The sequence below is a fragment of the Artemia sp. Qi Xiang Cuo genome, chromosome 4 (assembly GCF_049724085.1).
Source record: "Artemia sp. Qi Xiang Cuo chromosome 4, ASM4972408v1, whole genome shotgun sequence".
Lineage (NCBI taxonomy): Eukaryota > Metazoa > Arthropoda > Branchiopoda > Anostraca > Artemiidae > Artemia > Artemia sp. Qi Xiang Cuo.
Window position 1 is genome coordinate 11337954 of NC_142797.1, and position 18389 is coordinate 11356342.

General features: G+C 31.7%; 1 protein-coding gene across 2 annotated transcripts in view; it reads right to left on the bottom strand.

The window, feature by feature from the left end:
- The window catches only part of LOC148952781 (fibroblast growth factor receptor-like 1), a 187974-nt gene that overhangs the window by 34153 nt on the left and 135432 nt on the right, over positions 1 to 18389 (bottom strand). For both annotated transcript variants that reach the window (XM_089088086.1, XM_089088085.1), the window contains exon 7: positions 5955 to 6142. In XM_089088086.1, coding sequence (XP_088944212.1) covers positions 5955 to 6142 — 188 coding nt within the window. The remainder of the gene's footprint in view (positions 1 to 5954; positions 6143 to 18389) is intronic.

Sequence of the window (18389 nt, forward strand, 5' to 3'; positions counted from 1 at the left end):
AAAATTGGATGTTTTATAATAAGGGTTATAAGGAAATGGCTGCAAGGCGGGAAACAACGAAGAAGGCGTGCAATAAGAAAAGATGATTTTTAAACAATGATACATGTATTCGCAAAGACACAATAGAATACAATTTTTAGGAAAATAAAACATTACGTTTGGTAAAATTGAATTTTTTATAAAAAGGGTTACAAGGAAATGGCTGCAAGACGGGAAATAAAAAAATCGCTTGCAATAACAAAAGATGATGTTTAAATAATGATATATAGATTCGGAAAGACACAATAGAATACTATTTTTAGGTAAACATAATATTACGTTTACCTAGATAATTTTACAGGTATTTGAGCTCTATGTCATTGAAGTTGGAGGGGTTTTAAAAAATGGTTACAAAGAATTAGCAGCGGGAAGATAAGCAGCAGAGATGGCCACTCTCGTATAGAAAAGCTTTTTTTTAAAGTGATATATCTGCACAAAAAAGTCAGCTGTAATACTGTCTTCAGGTAACCGTTCAATTTCTGGATGGTAAGAGCTTGATGGTGTATAAGAAAAAAGTTAAAAGGAAATGCCTGCAAGAAGGAAAAGAAGAGTAATGGCTTGCAACAAGAGAAGCTGAAGGGGGGCAAGGGTGGGGGAATGTCCTCCCTAAAAATTTGGGACTATAAAGTAATTATAAGGAAAATGAAAGTTCTTTTCGGTTCCTTTCATAATTAGAACTTGAAAGTTCTAGTTCAGTGTTTTAGAATCAAAAGAGATTGGAGGGCAACTGCCCCCCCCCCACGCCTCTTTTCCCCAAATAAATCCAAAAAAAAATTATGAGATAGCCATTAAGTTAAAATTGCTCAAAAGTCGGATAACAAAAACTCAGGTGTCGTCACAAGCCATCCATGGCCCGGGGGCAGACATTGTAAGTTATGCCCTGGACATAACTGGGCATAACTGAAAATAGAAAATAGACTTAAAAATTCAAGTAATTAGCTGTCAGACCTGAACCTCCTGAAGATAAACCCTCAGCCTTTGCTACTAATTTCGACTATAATTAAATAAAATCCAATAAACGGGGATGAGCAAAATGTTGGCCTTCCGACACAGAGCCCGGATTAAACATGAATATCTGACACAATGACATTAACTGCTGAACAGGTATGTTTTACCATGCTGTCTATTATTTTTCTGTCATATGCGAGGAAATGGACTTAGGATGCTGTCATAAGGACTTAGGATGCTATCTTGGAGGACCAATTAGGATACGGCTGCCGCAGCATAAAGTGAGCAGCTATGTTTGTTAACTTGTTTATTGCACTGCGTACATAGAAAGTTAATAGATATAGATAGAATAAGGCTTTGGATAAAAAAAAAATACTGTCAGCTTTCTAGTTTGTTTTCTAGAAGGTTCATCAACTCTCTAGGCGGCTTCGTCTTAAAGATGAAATAGAGACGTCCGTGGGGAAATTCTAGCTGAGAGATCAAGCTGTTCATCAAAGTGTCATATCAGTTCTTAAATACCAGTCCGCTTAAAGGGATGTGGAAGAATCATAGTGGAAGAATCTTTGTTCTTTCAGACAGCAACAGGGGGTTTTACCATGCTGTCTATTATTTTTCTGCTATACGCGAGGAAATGACCAGGACATGGGATGCTACAGTACCGTAGCCGTCACTGTTTACAGGAAGTGTAACAGTTAAGAAAAGCCACCATTGAAGCCAGTATCTAAAAAACACAAGACACCAAAGCAAACTCATTCATTGGATTCTGCAGATTAATAACCAGCAAAATAAAGTACTAACATGAATTTCTCCTTTTAATGAAAAGTTTTCTTATATTTTCCTGAATTTTTTTCCCTGCTACACACTAAACAATGAGGAATCTATAAAATAGCCTTAAAAAAAAGAACCGAGGCAGTTTCATGTCAATCAAGATAGCCTCCTCTCCCCTCCCCACCCAAAATTTTGAATGCTATAAGTCAATGTATCTTCCATTATAATAGAATTCAAGATATGTTAATGCGAGAAGTGAGGTCTAAATCAAACAATTCGTGGTAACGAACCGTAAGCTAGGAGCAACTCAACTCAATAGTAACCGAAACGCTAAAAAACTAAATGTTGATATTGACAGACACATCGAAAGAACTGGTTGTCTTATGTTTATTCCACATAATTAAGATTCATTCAGTTTAATGTTACTCATCAAAAGCTAAGAGCCTGAGAAAAATTGCCTGATTTTCGAAAAAGCGGAGAAACAGACCTAAAAAGTCGAAGAATCTTAATGACATTGAACCATCATATTCAACGTATCAGAGAACCCAACTGTAAAGGTTTTAAGCTTCCATCAGCAAAAATATGTAATTTTGCATTTTTTGACAGAAGAAAGATCCGGATGACTGTTTATTTTTTCCCCAGGGGCAAACGTATCGAACCAATCGTCCTAGAAGATCGGGAAAGGGCGCATTCGGACGGAATTAAAAGTTCTGGAGACTTTTCAAGCGACCAAAAAGACTGGAGAGGTCCTATCCCCCAAGCCTTTTTCCCCCGAAAGTCATCCGATCAAAATTTGAGATAGCTATTTTGTTCAGTATAGTTGAAAGATCCAATAAATACGTCATTGGGGGTAACATTGCCCCCTTACAACCCCTGGGGAAAGTCTGTAAGTCATGAAAATTTCACATTGTTTACGTACAGTATTTTTTATGGGGAAGCATATAGATGTTTTGGAGGAGGGATTTTCTACTGGTGGTGAGTTTCCATTGGGAGAATTTTTCCTAGAGAGGGAAGTTTCCGGGGTTGAACTTCACAGGGAACATTCTACGCTGGGGGATTTGACAAAATTCCTATACGAAATTATTTTTATTTGTCTTACTTTCTTTTTGCCGACCCAATTTTGTATGTGGAGATGTTTTGCGAGAAATTTTCCTTGGGCTTGGAATTGTCTGGGAAAATTTCAATGGTGGGGGAGAGGATTTTACACGGAATGAATTCTCCATGGGAGAATTTTTTGCAGAAGAAATTCTCCGTGGGGGAATTTTCTGCGGATGTAACTTCCTACTGGGGGGGGGGGGTCCCGGGAAAAAATTTCCGAAGAAGGAGGATTTCCGGAATGACTGAAAAAACGATAAGAAATAAATTCTTTTTCAAATGAAAGTATCATAAGGAAAATTTTTCAGGCGGAATCGTCCGCAAGAAATCTTGCACGGGAGGAATTTTCAGCGAGGACGGAATTGTCTGGTAGGAATTTTACGGGGGGAGAGTGTTTTACGTGGGAGAAAATTTCTATGGATGATTCTCCCGTGAGGGAAGAAATTTTTCATGGAGCGAGCCACATATACCAGCATTGTTTGGAAAACGATCTGAAATTAAATATTAAAAAAATAAGTTTTTTCAACTGAAAGTAAAAAAAAACAAAAAAAAACTTTTTTGCATGCTGACTAAAGGTCTGCTTTGCACAGGTACCGATCTCCTGATTCAATATCTTTGGCCGGAAGTGCAATGCGTGGTTGGGGGCAAATCATCCGACGCTTCCCGTGTTGTCCCCTCATATGTCTCCAGGTACCCATTTAGTGGGTCGACTCTGGCTGAGCTGACAGGGTCACACCATTGACCCTTGTTTCAAACCAAATACCCAGCGACACCAGGACTCGATCCCCTGACCTCAGAATTTCAAGTCCGGAGCGCTAACCACTCGGCTAGGACGGCTCGAAGGAACAACATTAAAACTCAAAACGAAGAGAAACTATTCTGTATATGAGAGGGTTACCCCCTCCTCGACACCTTTCTCTTTATGCTAAAGTTTGACTGCTTGTCCCAGTTTTTTCAGAAAGACTCCTGAAACAAAAGTGCCGTTTAATTAGAATAAGAAGCTTATTTTAAAAGTGCAAAAAACTTTAGCGCGAAGAGCAAGTTATAGAGAAGGGGGGCATCCCCCTCATACATGGAATAATTTCTGTTCGTTTTGGATTGTAATGTTGTTCCTTACTTTCAGTTGAAGAAACTTGTTTTTTTATTCATAAATTTTATCAAAACTTAGATTTAAAGTTTATTCCATAAAATTAAATAAGCTATATCAATAGCTTCAAGGTGTATTCTAATATCTTGTTTGATTTTCAAGACATACAAAATTTATTTACTTTTTTTTCAAAACGTGTTTCATTTTGTTTTCTCAAGCAAAGACATAGTTAGAAAACGGAGCATTTGAAATCAACATAGTTTTGCCGTATATTATGCACCTGGAACCTTCCTTATACCAACTACATTTCCTAATTATAATAATCTAACGTGAAACCCATTTTTCTCTTTTGTGATATTTTCAAATTTCACTCAAATTGACAATGTCTAAATTTTAAAAAAAGTGTCGACGCTCCCAAGAGAATTTTTCATGAAAAACTCATTTTGACTTCTTTTTGTATTGTTTCAATATTAACTTCTTCTTTTAATCGATTTTCTTTTGCTTTTGGTGTGCGTGTTAATTATAAATCTCAATTAGTGCTGCAGATAATCTGGTATTTGGCATTTGCACAACATAAATATGACGGTGCTAAGCTTTGATTTAAATAAACCCTTCTTTTTATGTCTTATGTCAGACTTTTGAATTGTCACATATGATTTTAACTCCCCACCTCTACAGAATGAGCGATATTGAAGAATCTGTTGATGAGAAAACGTGTCTAATCCGTCCCATCTTTCTTTTCTTGAGACTATATGGAACCTTACAAACTCTTTATCCTTCCTTTTGGCATTCAAATTTTTGCCTTTTTAATCGTCAAATTTCAGTTAAAACCCCCCACCTCTACAGAATAAGCGAAACTGAAGATGATGGGAAAATGCGTCTAATCCACTCAATCTTTCTTCTCTTGAGCTCACAATCATATGAATACACCTCATAAACTCTAATTCTTCCTTTTGGTATTCAAGATCTTTAAAAATCCTGCTTTTACATGCTATCACACGTTTTCTTACCTATAAGTTGCTTTGAACTCTGTTTTGTATAGAATTGTATGAAGCAATCCCTTTCGCTGATCCTTATTTACAGCTCCAACCGTCAAAATTATATTCTTAATCCTCCTTTGCATACATTGAATTCTTTTATGCTGCATTTGGCTAGGAACCTCAGCTTTTGTTGCATATTTTTTTTTCTCTTTTTGCTTCCTCTTCAAAACAAAATTGACTGAAAAAAGTGATTTGTCGCATTTGTAAGATCATCTTTGGATCAAAACTGATAGCCATAACAAAATTTTGAAAAAGGGTAGCAGATAGGGGCAGACTCGTAAAGGGGGATTACCCGGTTTGACCCTCTTCCTGATTTTTTGGATTCATACCCACGTGAGAAAATTAGATGTAAACAAATTTTTGTTGCGTTCTGCCCCCAAAAAAAATCTCCTGGGTTGGAGTACACAGGGGGTTATTGTTCAGGTTGTATTTTGGATGGAGGATGGGAAGGCGAGAATTAGTCAAAAGGCAAAAAAAATAAAATCGAAAAATAAAATTCACCACTATTGAGATATGTTTTAAGGTGACGTAAAAATTACGCAGAAGTGATAGGGAGATTTTTTGGGGGGGGGGGGGCAGTTAGGGAGAGGAAGGGGGAAATGTAGTAACATAAAAACATTTTATTTGATAATATTGAATAAGAATTACTCAGAAATTTGGAAAAAATACGATTCTAGAGGGGAGCTCCTACCCGACTCCCCCAAACCAACTTTCTGTGTCAGGCCCTGAAGGCTTCCCTTATTACTAGAAAACCAAATTTTAAGATTTTAAGAGGTTTCTACAGATTTTTTTCTAGGAAAACACAATTTTAAAACAAATGTTTCCCGACTATCCACAACATGCAACTTGATATAATACAAGAGTGAAATTCCGAATCACACCAAAACAGAGAACTCTGAATTTATAAGCAACATAAAATCTTTACTGCCTTAGCGTTCAGCTTTTCCAAATAGATAAATTTTAAAATCATAACTTACTGTTATGGGTGCATCTGATATTGGGAAGAACTGTGTATTAGACGTATCACTTTCAACTCTTTTTAGCCATTGAATAAATGGTTCATCATCTGATTTCACTTTGCATTGAAGTTTCACCGTGGTCCCTTCTACTGCACTTTGGCTGGACACCAATTCTTCACTAAACTCTGGCTGACGAGGTTCTCGATCTGTAAGGATGGTTTGGTATAATTGCTTTACCTTTATTTTGAAACCAGGCAAATAAACTGTCGGATCACGAGAATAAGAGTGAAAAAAACGTTTCGTATACTCTTCTGTGAGGATCGGAATTGTTGTTTCCTCTTCCCTGGGGACATAAAAATCAATGTCTCCTTACCCTCTTGCCCTCCCCCAAAAACAAAATCATTATCTTTTGATGATCCCCTCGCAAGATCTCAATACTATTTTTTTGAACGTGTTAATATCTTCATTGGTTGCAAGTCCCGATTCATGGAGTAGCCTGGAATACTAAAATAGTAAATATTACACCAACTCAACCAAAATAAGATAAAATACCTTTAAAATACAGTTTTATAGGATTGTTAAAACACAAAAAGCCTATGTTGCAAATATTCAAAACTTCTTCTGGCCTAAGTTTTGTGTAGGTTGTGTTCCGTGCTTCTGACTAGTACGTAAAAATGGTTTGGTATAGCCGTTTTTCCCTTATGTGAAATATAATAACTATAATAAGCAAAACGTACACTCTTTTGTGAGGATCGGAGAAAAATGCTTTACTCCCTTTCACCAAAACACAAAGTTTAATGTCTCCTTACCCACACCCAGCAAAATAGTTATATTTTACTGAAACCAGACTATAAACAACCTCTAATAGAAGGAATAAATGCTTGTCTTTAAATGACCGTTGAAAAGCATCGAAAATTTTTTTCAGATTAGTGACTGGTTGGGAGTTACCTACAATACCAATCATATATGCAGGGGTACAGCGCTAGACGTATCTATATATTCTTCTAAACACCACTTCAGTGGATACTTAACTTCTATGATCTGTGCTCCTTTCACCTAACTTCCTTTTTACAGCTAAATTCCATTTGTTCATGAAATGCATGACCCATTTGAGCAGTGGGAGGTACCATCATCCTTTACTCTAAAATTACCATAGTGGCAATTTTGGAAAATTTTCTTTCCCTCCTTAACTAAAGTTGATGTAAATGAACGCTGGAAAGACTTTAAACGATATGAACTACCTTCCGATCAGTAGAGATGCCTTATTGACTCCGATCGCCCACCCCTGCTGCCACCTACAACTTTTTTTTACATAATTTATGTCTGTTTGTTGTCAGTGGGAATGAAAAAACAGGAATTTTGTCACATTTATGGATGTTTTCTTGGATGGTTATGTGTGTGGGTCGATTTATTTGATGTTTTTCATGGATGTTTTATGGTTTTTGTCAGTGAGAATTTGAAAAACAGGAACTTTCTCACATTTATGTCTGTTTTTATGGTTTTTGTCAGTGAGAATGAAAAAACAGGAACTTTGTCACATTTATGTCTGTTTTCTTGGATGGTTATGTGTGTTGGTCAATTTATTTGATGTTTTTCATGGATGTCAACAGCAATTTATGGTTTTTGTCAGTGAGAATGGAAAAACAGGAACTTTCTCACTTTCATGGATTATTGAGTCATTAATCAAATTGTTTCCGGGCAAGGTTAATTAATGTCTGACAGATGACGTCAAGTTAATTAATGTCTTTGATGTATTTCCAAAGAGAATGTTTCCGAGGCAAAGTTTAGATCACACATGACAGATGATGTCATGATTGATTGATTGACATGAAAGGGGAATTAGTTTGTTGTTTCTAAAGAGAATTGATTCACGAAAGGGGAATTAATTTGTTGTTTCTAAAGAGAACTGTCTCCGAGCGAATGTTTAGATCTTAGCGATGAAGAGATTGATTCACGAAATGGTTTCCAAATAATTTGAAATGTGACAGCGCAGAGATGCCAAACAAAAGGAACACGCTGAAATTACGTTTAGGGATTATTTGGGCGAAGCCGTTTTAGCCATTTTATGGAATTATTTCGGCGAAACAGTTAGAGACATTTTAAAAGATGATTTAAAAGATGATTTTAGAAGAGAATTTAAGAGTGAAACTCTGTGGTCGTTATAATACACAAGTTGTATTTTAACAGTGTCGTGAGGTCCCCTACCCCAACCCCAAAGGGTTTCGATCCCCCTACCCCAACCCCAAAGGGTTCCAATCCCCCTACCCCAACCCCAAAGGAAGCCCCCGGTACTCAAAGGTCCCCTAAGCTCCCAAAGGGCCCCCAGACCCCCAAAGGCCCTCCCCAGACCCCCAAAGGCCCTCCCCGGGCCCCCAAAGGCCCACCGGGCTCCCAAAACAACACCGAGCTCCCAAAGGACCCCTCGGACCCCCAAAGGCCCTCACCCGGTCCCCAAAGGTCCACCGGGCTCCCAAAGGACCAATCGGCCCTCAAGTGCCCTCCAGACCCCCAAAGGCCCGCCCCAGACCCCCAAAGGCCCTCCCCGGGCCCCCAAAGGCCCTCCCACCGCCCCCAAAGGGCCACAGGGCTCCCAAAGGGCCACCCGGCCCTAAAAGGCCCCCAGACCCCAAAGGGCCCCCGGCGCCCCAAAAACCCCTGAGCCCCCATTTTTTAATATTTTTTAAGGCTTTATTATATCTTTTCAGAACAAGTTATTTTCTTAATGTCCATCCTAAACCCATTTTACAAGTTGAAGTTCCCATCCTTTTCACCCACAACTTTACTATACTGATTTTTGAATGCTCCAACACCAAGCAATACTTTTCAAAGGCATTTCAGAACAAGTTCTTTTCTTAATATCCCTCCTAAACCCATTTTACAAATTGAAGTTCCCATCCTTTACACCCACAACTTTACTTGATAGCTTTTTAAATGCTCCAACACCAAGCAATACTTTTCAAAGGGCATTTAAGAACAAGTTCTTTTCATAATGTCCATCCTAAACCCATTTTACAAGTTGAAGTTCCCATTCTTTTCACCCACAACTTTACTTTACAGCTTTTTGAATGCCCAACACCAAGCAATACTTTTCAAAAGGTATTTCAAAAAAAGTCCTTTTCTTAGTGACCGTTCTAAACCCATTTTACAAATTGAAGTACCCATCCTTTTCACCCACAACTTAGTTATAGGTAAGAGTTTGAAGTTTTACCTTAGAGACTTAGCTTAGAGTTTTAGTTTGGTTTAGTTTTAGTTAAAAGTTTAGAGGTTTTTTTTAGCTTAGACTCTTAGCTTAGAGTTTTTGTTAGAGTTCTAGTTTAGTTTAGTTTTAGTTAAGAGTTTAGAGTTTTTAGCTTAGAGTCTTAGCTTAAAGTTTTAGTTTGGTTTAGTTTTAGTTCAGAATTTAGAGTTTTAGCTTAGAGTCATAGCTTAGAGTTTTTGTTAGAGTTATAGTTTACTTTAGTTTTAGTTAAGAGTTTAGAGTTTTTAGCTTAGAGTCGTAGCTTAGAGTTTTATTCAGAGTTCTAATTTAGTTTAGTTTTGTTACAGTTCAGAATTTAGAGTTTTAGCTTAGAGTCATAGCTTATAATTTTACTTAAAGTTATAGTTTGGTTAAGTTTTAGTTAAGAGTTTAGAGTTTTAGCTTAGAATCTTAGCTTAGAGTTTTTGTTAGAGTTGAAGTTTAGTTTCATTTTAGTTAAGAATTTGATGTTTTACCTTTGAGTTTCAGTTAGAGGTCTAGTTTAGTTTAATTTTAGTTAAGAGTTTAGGGTTTTTTGCTGAGATTATTATCTTAAAGTTTTTTTTTGGTTTATTTTTATTTAAAATTTTAGATTTTTTTTTTAGCATAGATTCTTAGCTTATATTTTTTGTTAGATTTGTAGTTTAGTTTATTTTTATTTAAGAGTTTATAGTTTTTAGATTATATTATTAGCTTAGAGTTTTATTAAGAGTTCTAGTCTAGTTTAGTTTAGTTACAGTTCAGAATTTAGAGTTTTAGCTTAGAGTCATAGCTTATAATTTTACTTAAAGTTATAGTTTGGTTGAGTTTTAGTTAAGAGTTTAGAGTTTTAGCTTTGAGTCTTAACTTAGACTTTTTGTTGGAGTTCTACTTTAGTTTAGTTTTAGTTAAGAGTTTAGAGTTTTAGCTTAGAGTCATAGCTTAGAGTTTTAATCACAGTTAAAGTTTACTTTAGTTACAGTTAAGATTTTAGAGTTTTAGCTTAGAATCTTAGCTTAGAGTTTTTGTTAGAGTTGAAGTTTAGTTTCATTTTAGTTAAGAATTCGATGTTATACCTTTGAGTTTCAGTTAGAGTTCTAGTTTAGTTTACTTTTAGTTAAGAGTTTAGGGTTTTTAGCTTAGAGTCTTAGCTTAAATTTTTAGTTTGGTTTAGTTTTAGTTAAAAGTTTAGAGTTTTTTTTTTTGTTAGAGTCTTAGCTTAGAGTTTTTTTTAGAGTTCTAGTTTAGTTTAGTTTTTGTTAAGAGTTTAGAGTTTTTATATTATAGTCTTAGCTTAGATTTTTATTCAGAGTTCTAGTTTAGTTTAGTTCATTTAAAGTTAAGAATTTATAGCTTTAGATTAGAGTAATAGATTATAATTTTACTTTCAGTTATAGTTTGGTTCAGTTTTATTTAAGAGTTTCGAGTTTTAGCTTATAGTCTTAGCTAAGAGTTTTTGTTATAGTTCTAGTTTATTTTAGTTTTAGTTAAGAGTTTAGTGTTTTTAGCTTAGAGTGTTAGCTTAGAGTTTATGTTGAAGTTCTAGTATAGTTTAGTTTTAGTTTAGAGTTTTAGCTTAGAGTCTTAGCTTAGAGTTTTTGTTAGAGTTGAAGTTTATTTTAGTTTTAGTTAATAGTTTAGATTTTTTTTGGTTAGAGTTCTAGTTTAGTTTAATTTTAGTTAAGATTTTGATTTTTTACCTTTGAGTTTCAGTTAGAGTTCTAGTTTAGTTTAGTTTTAGTTAAGAGTTTAGAGTTTACCATAGAGTCTTAGCTTAGAGTTTTGGTTAGAGTTCTAGTTTAGTTTAGTTTTAGTTAAGAGTTTAGAGTTTACCATAGAGTCTTAGCTTAGAGTTTTAGTTAGAGTTCTTGTTTAGTTTAGTTTTAGTTACAGTTAAGAGTTTAGAGTTTCAGCTTAGAGTCATAGCTTAGAGTTTTACTTAAAGTTATAGTTTGGTTAAGTTTTAGTTAAGAGTTTAGAGTTTTTAGCTTAGAGTTTTTGTTGAAGTTCTAGTTTAGTTTAGTTTTAGTTAATAGTTTAGAGTTTTAGCTTAGAGTCTTAGCTTAGAGTTTTTGTTAGAGTTGAAGTTTAGTTTAATTTTAGTTAAAAATTTGATGTTTTACCATTGAGTTTCAGTTAGAGTTCTAGTCTAGTTTAATTTTAGTTTAGAGTTTAGAGTTTTTTAGCTTATAGTCTTTGCTTAGATTTTTTGTTAGAGTTATAGTTTAGTTTAGTTTTATTTAAGAGTTTAGATTTTTAGCTTAGAGTCTTAGCTTAGAGTTTTTGTTAGAGTTCTAGTTTATTTTAGTTTTTAGTTCTAGTTTAGTTTACATATAGTTAAGAGTTTGGAGTTTTACCTTAGAGACTTAGCATAGAGTTTTAGTTTAGTTTAGTTTTAGTTTAGAGTTTAGAGTTTTTGATGTTAGAGTCTTATTTTAGAGTTTATTTTTTAGATCTAGTTTAGTTTTAGTTGAGAATTCCTATTTTTTTTCTTAGAGCATTAGTTTATAGTTTTATTTATAGTTATTGAGTATTTAATTTTTTTTTAAGATTTTGTATTTTTGTCTTATAGTCTTATATTAGATTTTTTGTTAGAGTTATAGTTTATTTTAGTTTTAGTTAAGAGTTTAGAGTTTTAGCTTAGAGTCTTAGCTTAGAGTTTTTGTTGAAATTTTAGTTTATTTTAGTTTTAGTAAATAGTTTAGAGTTTTAGCTTAGAGTCTTAGCTTATAGTTTTTGTTAGAGTTGAAGTTTAGTTTAGTAATAGTTAGGAGTTTAGAATTTTAGCTTATAGTCTTAGATTAGAGTTTTTGTTAGAGTTCTAGTTTAGTTTAGATATAGTTAAGAGTTTGGAGTTTTACCTTAGAGACTTAGCTTAGAGTTTTAGTTTAGTTTAGTTTTAATTAAGAGTCTAGAGGTTTTAGCAAAGAGTCTTAACTTAGAGTTTTTGTTATATTTCTAGTTTAGTTATAGTTAAGAGTTTGGTGTTTTACCTTAGAGTCATAGCTTAGACATTTAGTTAGAGTTCCAGTTTAGTTTAGTTTTAGTTATGAATTTAGAATTTTAGCCTCGAGTCTTAGCATAGAGTTTTTGTCGAAGTTCTAGTTTATTTTAGTAATAGTTAAGAGTTTAGAGTTTTACCTTAGAGTCTTAGCTTAGAGTTTTTGTTGTAGTTGTAGTTTAGTTTAGTAATACTTAAGAGTTTAGAGTTCTAGATTAGAGTCTTAGCTCAGAGTTTTTGTTAAAGTTGAAGTTTATTTTAGTAATAGTTAAGAGTTTATAGTTTTATATTATATTCTTAGCTTAGAGTTTTAGTTTAGTCTAGTTTTAGTTAAGAGTTTAAAGTTTTTTAGCATAGAGTCTTAGCTTAGAGTTTTTGTTAAGAGTTCTAGTTTAGTTTAGTTATAGTTAAGAGTTTAGAGTTTTTAGCTTAGATTCTTAGCTTAGATTTTTAGTTTAGTTTAATTTTATTTAAGAGTTTAGAGTTTTACCATAGAGTCTTATCTTAGGGTTTTTTTTTAAGTTCTAGTTTAGTTTAGTTTTAGTTAAGAGTTTAGAGTTTTTAGATTAGAGTCTTAGTTTAGTTTTTTGTTGCAGTTCTAGTTTAGTTTAGAGTTTTAACTTAGAGTTTTAGTTAGAGTTCGAGTTCTAGTTTAGTTAAGAGTTTAGAGTTTTAGCCTAGAGTCTTAGCTTAGGGATTTTGTTAGAGTTGTAGTTTATTTTAGTTTAGTTTTAATGTATCGTTTATAGTATTAGATTATAGTCAAAGATTAGAGTTTTAGTTAGAGTCCTAGTTAAGTTTAGTTATAGTTAAGAGTTTGAAGTTTTACCTTAGAGACTTAGCTTAGAGTTTTAGTTAAGTTTAGTTTTACTTAAGAGTATAGAATTTTAGCTTAGAGTCTCAGCTTAGAGTTTTTGTTAGAGTTCTAGTTTAGTTTTAGTTAAGAGTTAAGTGTTTTTAGCTTAGAGTCTTAGTTTAGTTTTATTTAGAGTTCTAGTTTAGTTTAGTTTTACTTAAGAGTTTAGAGTTTTAGCTTAGTTATAGTTTATTTTAGTTTTAGTTTATATTTTTATATTATAAATCTAATTTTTATTATATTTTTTGTTTATTTTTATTTAATAGTTTATATTTCTTAGATTATAGTCTTTGCTTAGTTTTATTTATAGTTCAAGTTTAATTTAGTTTTAGTAAAGAGTTTAGAGTTTTACCATAGAGTCTTAGCTTGGAGTTTTAGTTAGAGTTAAAGTTTAGTTTAGTTACAGTTAAGAATTTAGATTTTTAACTTAGAGTCATAGCTTAGAGTTTTACTTAAAGTTATAGCTTGGTTAAGATTTAGTTAAGAGTTTCGAGTTTTAGCTGAGTCTTAGCTTACAGTTTTTGTTATAGTTCTAGTTTAGCTTAGTTTTACTTAAGAGTTTAGAGTCTTAGCTTAGAGTTTTTGTTAGAGTTCTAGTTTAGTTTAACTTTAGTTTATAATTTGATGTTTCACCTTTGAGTTTCAGTTAGAGTTCTAGTTTAGTTTACTTTTAGTTAAGAGTTTAGCGTTTTACCTTAGAGTCTTAGCATAGAGTTTTAGTTAGAGTTCTAGTTTAGTTTAGTTTTAGTTAAGAGTCTAGAATTTTAGCTTAGAGTCTTAGCTTAGAGTTTTTGGTAGAGTTCTAGTTTAGTTTAATTTTAGTTAAGAATTTGATGTTTTACCTTTGAGTTTCAGTTAGAGTTCTATTTTAGTTTACTTTTAGTTAAGAGTTTAGTGTTTTACCTTAGAGTCTTAGCTTAGAGTTTTAGTTAGAGTTCTCGTTTGGTTTAGTTTTAGTTAAGAGTTTAGAGTTTTTAGCTTACAGTCTTAGCTTAGAGTTTTTGTTAGAGTTCTAGTTTAGTTTAGTTTTAGTTAAGAGTTTATAGTTTTAGCTTAGAGTTATAGTTAGAGTTGAAGTTTAGTTTAGTTATAGTTAAGAGTTTAGAGTTTTTAGCTTAGAGTCGTAGTTTAGAGTTTTTGTTAGAGTTCTAATTTAGTTTAGTTAAGAGTTAAGTGTTTTTAGCTTAGTGTCTAAGTTTAGAGTTTTTGTTGAAGTTCTAGTTTAGTTTAGTTTTAGTTTAGAGTTTTAGCTTAGACTTAGAGTTTTAATTAGAGTTCTTGTTTAGTTTAGTTTTAGTTCAGAGTTTAGTGTTTTTAGATTAGAGTCTTAGCTTAGTTTTATTTAGAGTTCTATTTTAATTTAGTTTTAGTTAAGATTTTAGAGTTTTACCATAGAGTCTTAGCTTAGAGTTTTAGTTAGAGTTAAAGTTTAGTTTAGTTACAGTTAAGAATTTAGATTTTTAACTTAGAGTCATAGCTTAGAGTTTTACTTTAAGTTATAGCTTGGTTAAGATTTAGTTAAGAGTTTCGAGTTTTAGCTGAGTCTTAGCTTACAGTTTTTGTTATAGTTCTAGTTTAGCTTAGTTTTACTTAAGAGTTTAGAGTCTTAGCTTAGAGTTTTTGTTAGAGTTCTAGTTTAGTTTAAATTTAGTTAAGAATTTGATGTTTCACCTTTGAGTTTCAGTTAGAGTTCTAGTTTAGTTTACTTTTAGTTAAGAGTTTAGTGTTTTACCTTTGAGTCTTAGCATAGAGTTTTAGTTAGAGTTCTAGTTTAGTTTAGTTTTAGTTAAGAGTTTAGAATGTTAGCTTAGAGTCTTAGCTTAGAGTTTTTGTTAGAGTTCTAGTTTAGTTTAATTTTAGTTAAGAATTTGATGTTTTAACTTTTAGTTTCAGTTAGAGTTCTAGTTTATTTTAATTTTAGTTAATAGTTTAGTGTTTTACCTTAGAGTTTTAGCTTAGAGTTTTAGTTAGAGTTCTCGTTTAGTTTAGTTTTAGTTAAGAGTTTAGAGTTTTAGCTTAGAGTCTTAGCTTAGAGTTTTTGTTAGAGTTCTATTTTAGTTTAGATATAGTTAAGAGTCTGGAGTTTTACCTTAGAGACTTAGCTTGGAGTTTTAGTTTAGTTTAGTTTTAGTTAAGAGTTTAGAGTTTTAGCTTAGAGTTATAGTTAGAGTTGAAGTTTAGTTTAGTTATAGTTAAGAGTTTAGAGTTTTTAGCTTAGAATCGTAGTTTAGAGTATTTGTTAGGGTTTTAGTTTATTTTAATTAAGAGTTTAGAGTTTTATCATAGAATCATAGCTTAGAGTTTTTGTTGAAGTTTTAGTTTAGTTTAGTTTTATTTAAGAATTTAGAGTTTTTTTTATCTTATAGTACTATCTTAAATTTTTTGATATACTTATAGTTTAGTTTAGTTTTAGTTAAGAGTTTTTTGTTTTAAATTAGAGTTATAGCTTAGAGTTTTAGTTAGAGTTCTAGTTAGAGTTTCTCCACGTTTAAGTTAGGTTAGATTAGGCTAGATTATCATGACCGCTCATGATAAGCTAACCTAATCTAACCTAACTTAAACGTGGAGAAACCTAACCTCTAACCTAACCTAACCTAATCTAACCTATGGTTTTGGTATTTCTATGCAATATTGTGTAATTTTGTGGTTATGCTAGTTTGGACTAAACTACAACTCTAACTAAATCTCTAAGCTAAGATTCTAGGCTAAACCTCTAAGCTATAACTCTTAAGTAAAACTAAAATAAACAATAACTCTAACTAAAACTCTAAGCTAAGACTCAAAGCTAAAACTATAAACTCTTAACTATAACTAAACTAAACGAAACTTCAACCCTAACTAAAACTCTAATCTAAGACTTTAAGGTAAAACTCAAAACTCTTAAATAAAACTAAACTAAACTAAAACTCCAACAAAAACACTAAGATAATACTCTAAGCTAAAACAATAAACTCTTAACTAAAACTAAACAAAACTAGATCTTCAACAAAAACTCTAATCTAAGTCTCTAAGCTAAAACTATAAACTCTTAACTAAAACTAAGCTAAACTAGAACTCTAACAAAAACTCTAAGCTAACACTCTAAGCTAAAATTCTAAACTCTTAACTAAAACTAAACTAAACTAGAACTCTAACTAAAACTCTAAGCTATAACTATAATGTAAAACACAAAACTATTAAATAAAACTAAAATAAACTATAACTATAACAAAAACTCTAATATAGTACTCTAAGCTAAAAAAACTCTAAACTCTTAACTAAAACTAAACTAAACTAAAACTTCAACAAAAACTCTAAGCTATGATTCTATGATAAAACTCTAAACTCTTAAGTAAACTAAACTAGAACTCTAACAAAGACTCTAAACTACTAATCTAATCTAAAAACTCTAAACTCTTAACTATAACTAAACTAAACTTCAACTCTAACTATAACTCTAAGCTAAAACTCTAAACTCTTAACTAAAACTAAACTAAACTAGAACTCTAAGCTAAGTCTCGAAGGTAAAACTCCAGACGCTTAACTATATCTAAACTAAACTAGAACTCTAACAAAAACTCTAAGGTACGACTCTAAGCTAAAATTCTAAACTATTAACTAAACCTAAACTAAACTAGAGCTTCAACAACAACTCTAAGCAAAAGACTCTAAGCCAAAAAATCTAAACTCTTAACTAAAACTAAAATAAACTAGAACTCTAACAAAAACTCTAATCTAAGACTATAAACTAAAATTATAAACTCTTAACTAAAACTAAACTAAACGATAACTCTAACTAAAAATCTAAGATAAAACTCTAAGGTAAAACACTAAACTCTTAACTAAAAGTAAACTAAACTAGAACTATAACTGAAACTCAAAGGTAAAACCTCAAATTCTTAACTAAAATTAAACTAAAATAGAACTCTAACAAAAACTCTAAGCTAAGACTCTAAGCTAAAATTCTAAACTCTTAACTAAAACTAAACTAAACTAGAGCTCTAACTAAAACTCTAAGCTAAGACATTAAGGTAAAACACTAAACTCTTAACTAAAAGTAAACTAAACTAGAACTCTAACTGAAACTCAAAGGTGAAACATCAAATTCTTAACTAAAGTTAAACTAAACTAGAACTCTAACAAAAACTCTAAGCTAAGACTCTAAACTCTTAAGTAAAACTAAGCTAAACTAGAACTATAACAATAACTGTAAGCTAAGACTCAGCTAAAACTCGAAACTCTTAACTAAATCTTAACCAAGCTATAACTTTAAGTAAAACTCTAAGCTATGACTCTAAGCTAAAAATCTAAATTCTTAACTGTAACTAAACTAAACTTTAACTCTAACTAAAACTCCAAGCTAAGACTCTATGGTAAAACTCTAAACTCTTAACTAAAACTAAATTAAACTAGAACTCTAAATAAAACTAAGCTAAGACTCTAAGCTAAAAACTCTAAACTCTTAACTAAAACTAAACTAAACTAGAACTCTAATTAAAACTCTAAGTCTAAGCTAAAACTCTCAACTAAAACTAAACTAAACTAGAACTTCAAAGAAAACTCTAAACTAAGACTCTAAGATAAAAACACTTAACTCTTAACTAAAAGTAAACTAAAACTCTAACAAAAACTCTAAGCTGAGACTCTAATCTAAAATTCTATGCTCTTAAGTAAAACTAAACTTAACTAAAACTCTAATCTAAGTCTCTAAGGTAAAACTTCAAACTCTTAACTATAACTAAACTTAACTAGGACTCTAACAAAAACTCTAAGCTTTTACTCTAAGCTAAAACTCTAAACTCTTAACTAAAACTAAACTAAACTAGAACTCTAACAAAAACTGTAAGCTAAGACTCTAAGCTAAAACTCTAAACTCTTAACTAAAACTAAACTAAACTAGAACTCTAATTAAAACTCCAAGTCTAGGCTAAAACTCTAAACTAAACTAGAACTGCAACAAAAAACTCTAAACTAAGACTCTAAGCTAAAAACTCTAAACTATTAACTATAACTAAAATAAACTAGAGCTCTAAAAAAAACTTTAATCTAAGACTATTCTAAAAAACTATAAACTCTTAACTAAAAATAGACTAAACTAAACCTCTAATATAATAAACTAAGCTCAAACTCAAAACTCATAAATATTACTTAAATATACTTAAACTTTAAAAAAAACTATGAGCTAAGACTATAAGCTATAACTCTAAACTCTTAACTATTAATAAACTAAACTTCAACTTTAACAAAAACTCTAAGCTAAGACTATAAGATAAAACTCTAGACTAATAAATATACATAAAATAAAATAGAAATTAGAAAAAAAATAATATAATAATATTATATAAAAAATCTAAACTCTTAAATAAAAATAAACTAAAATATAACTATAAAAAAAACTAT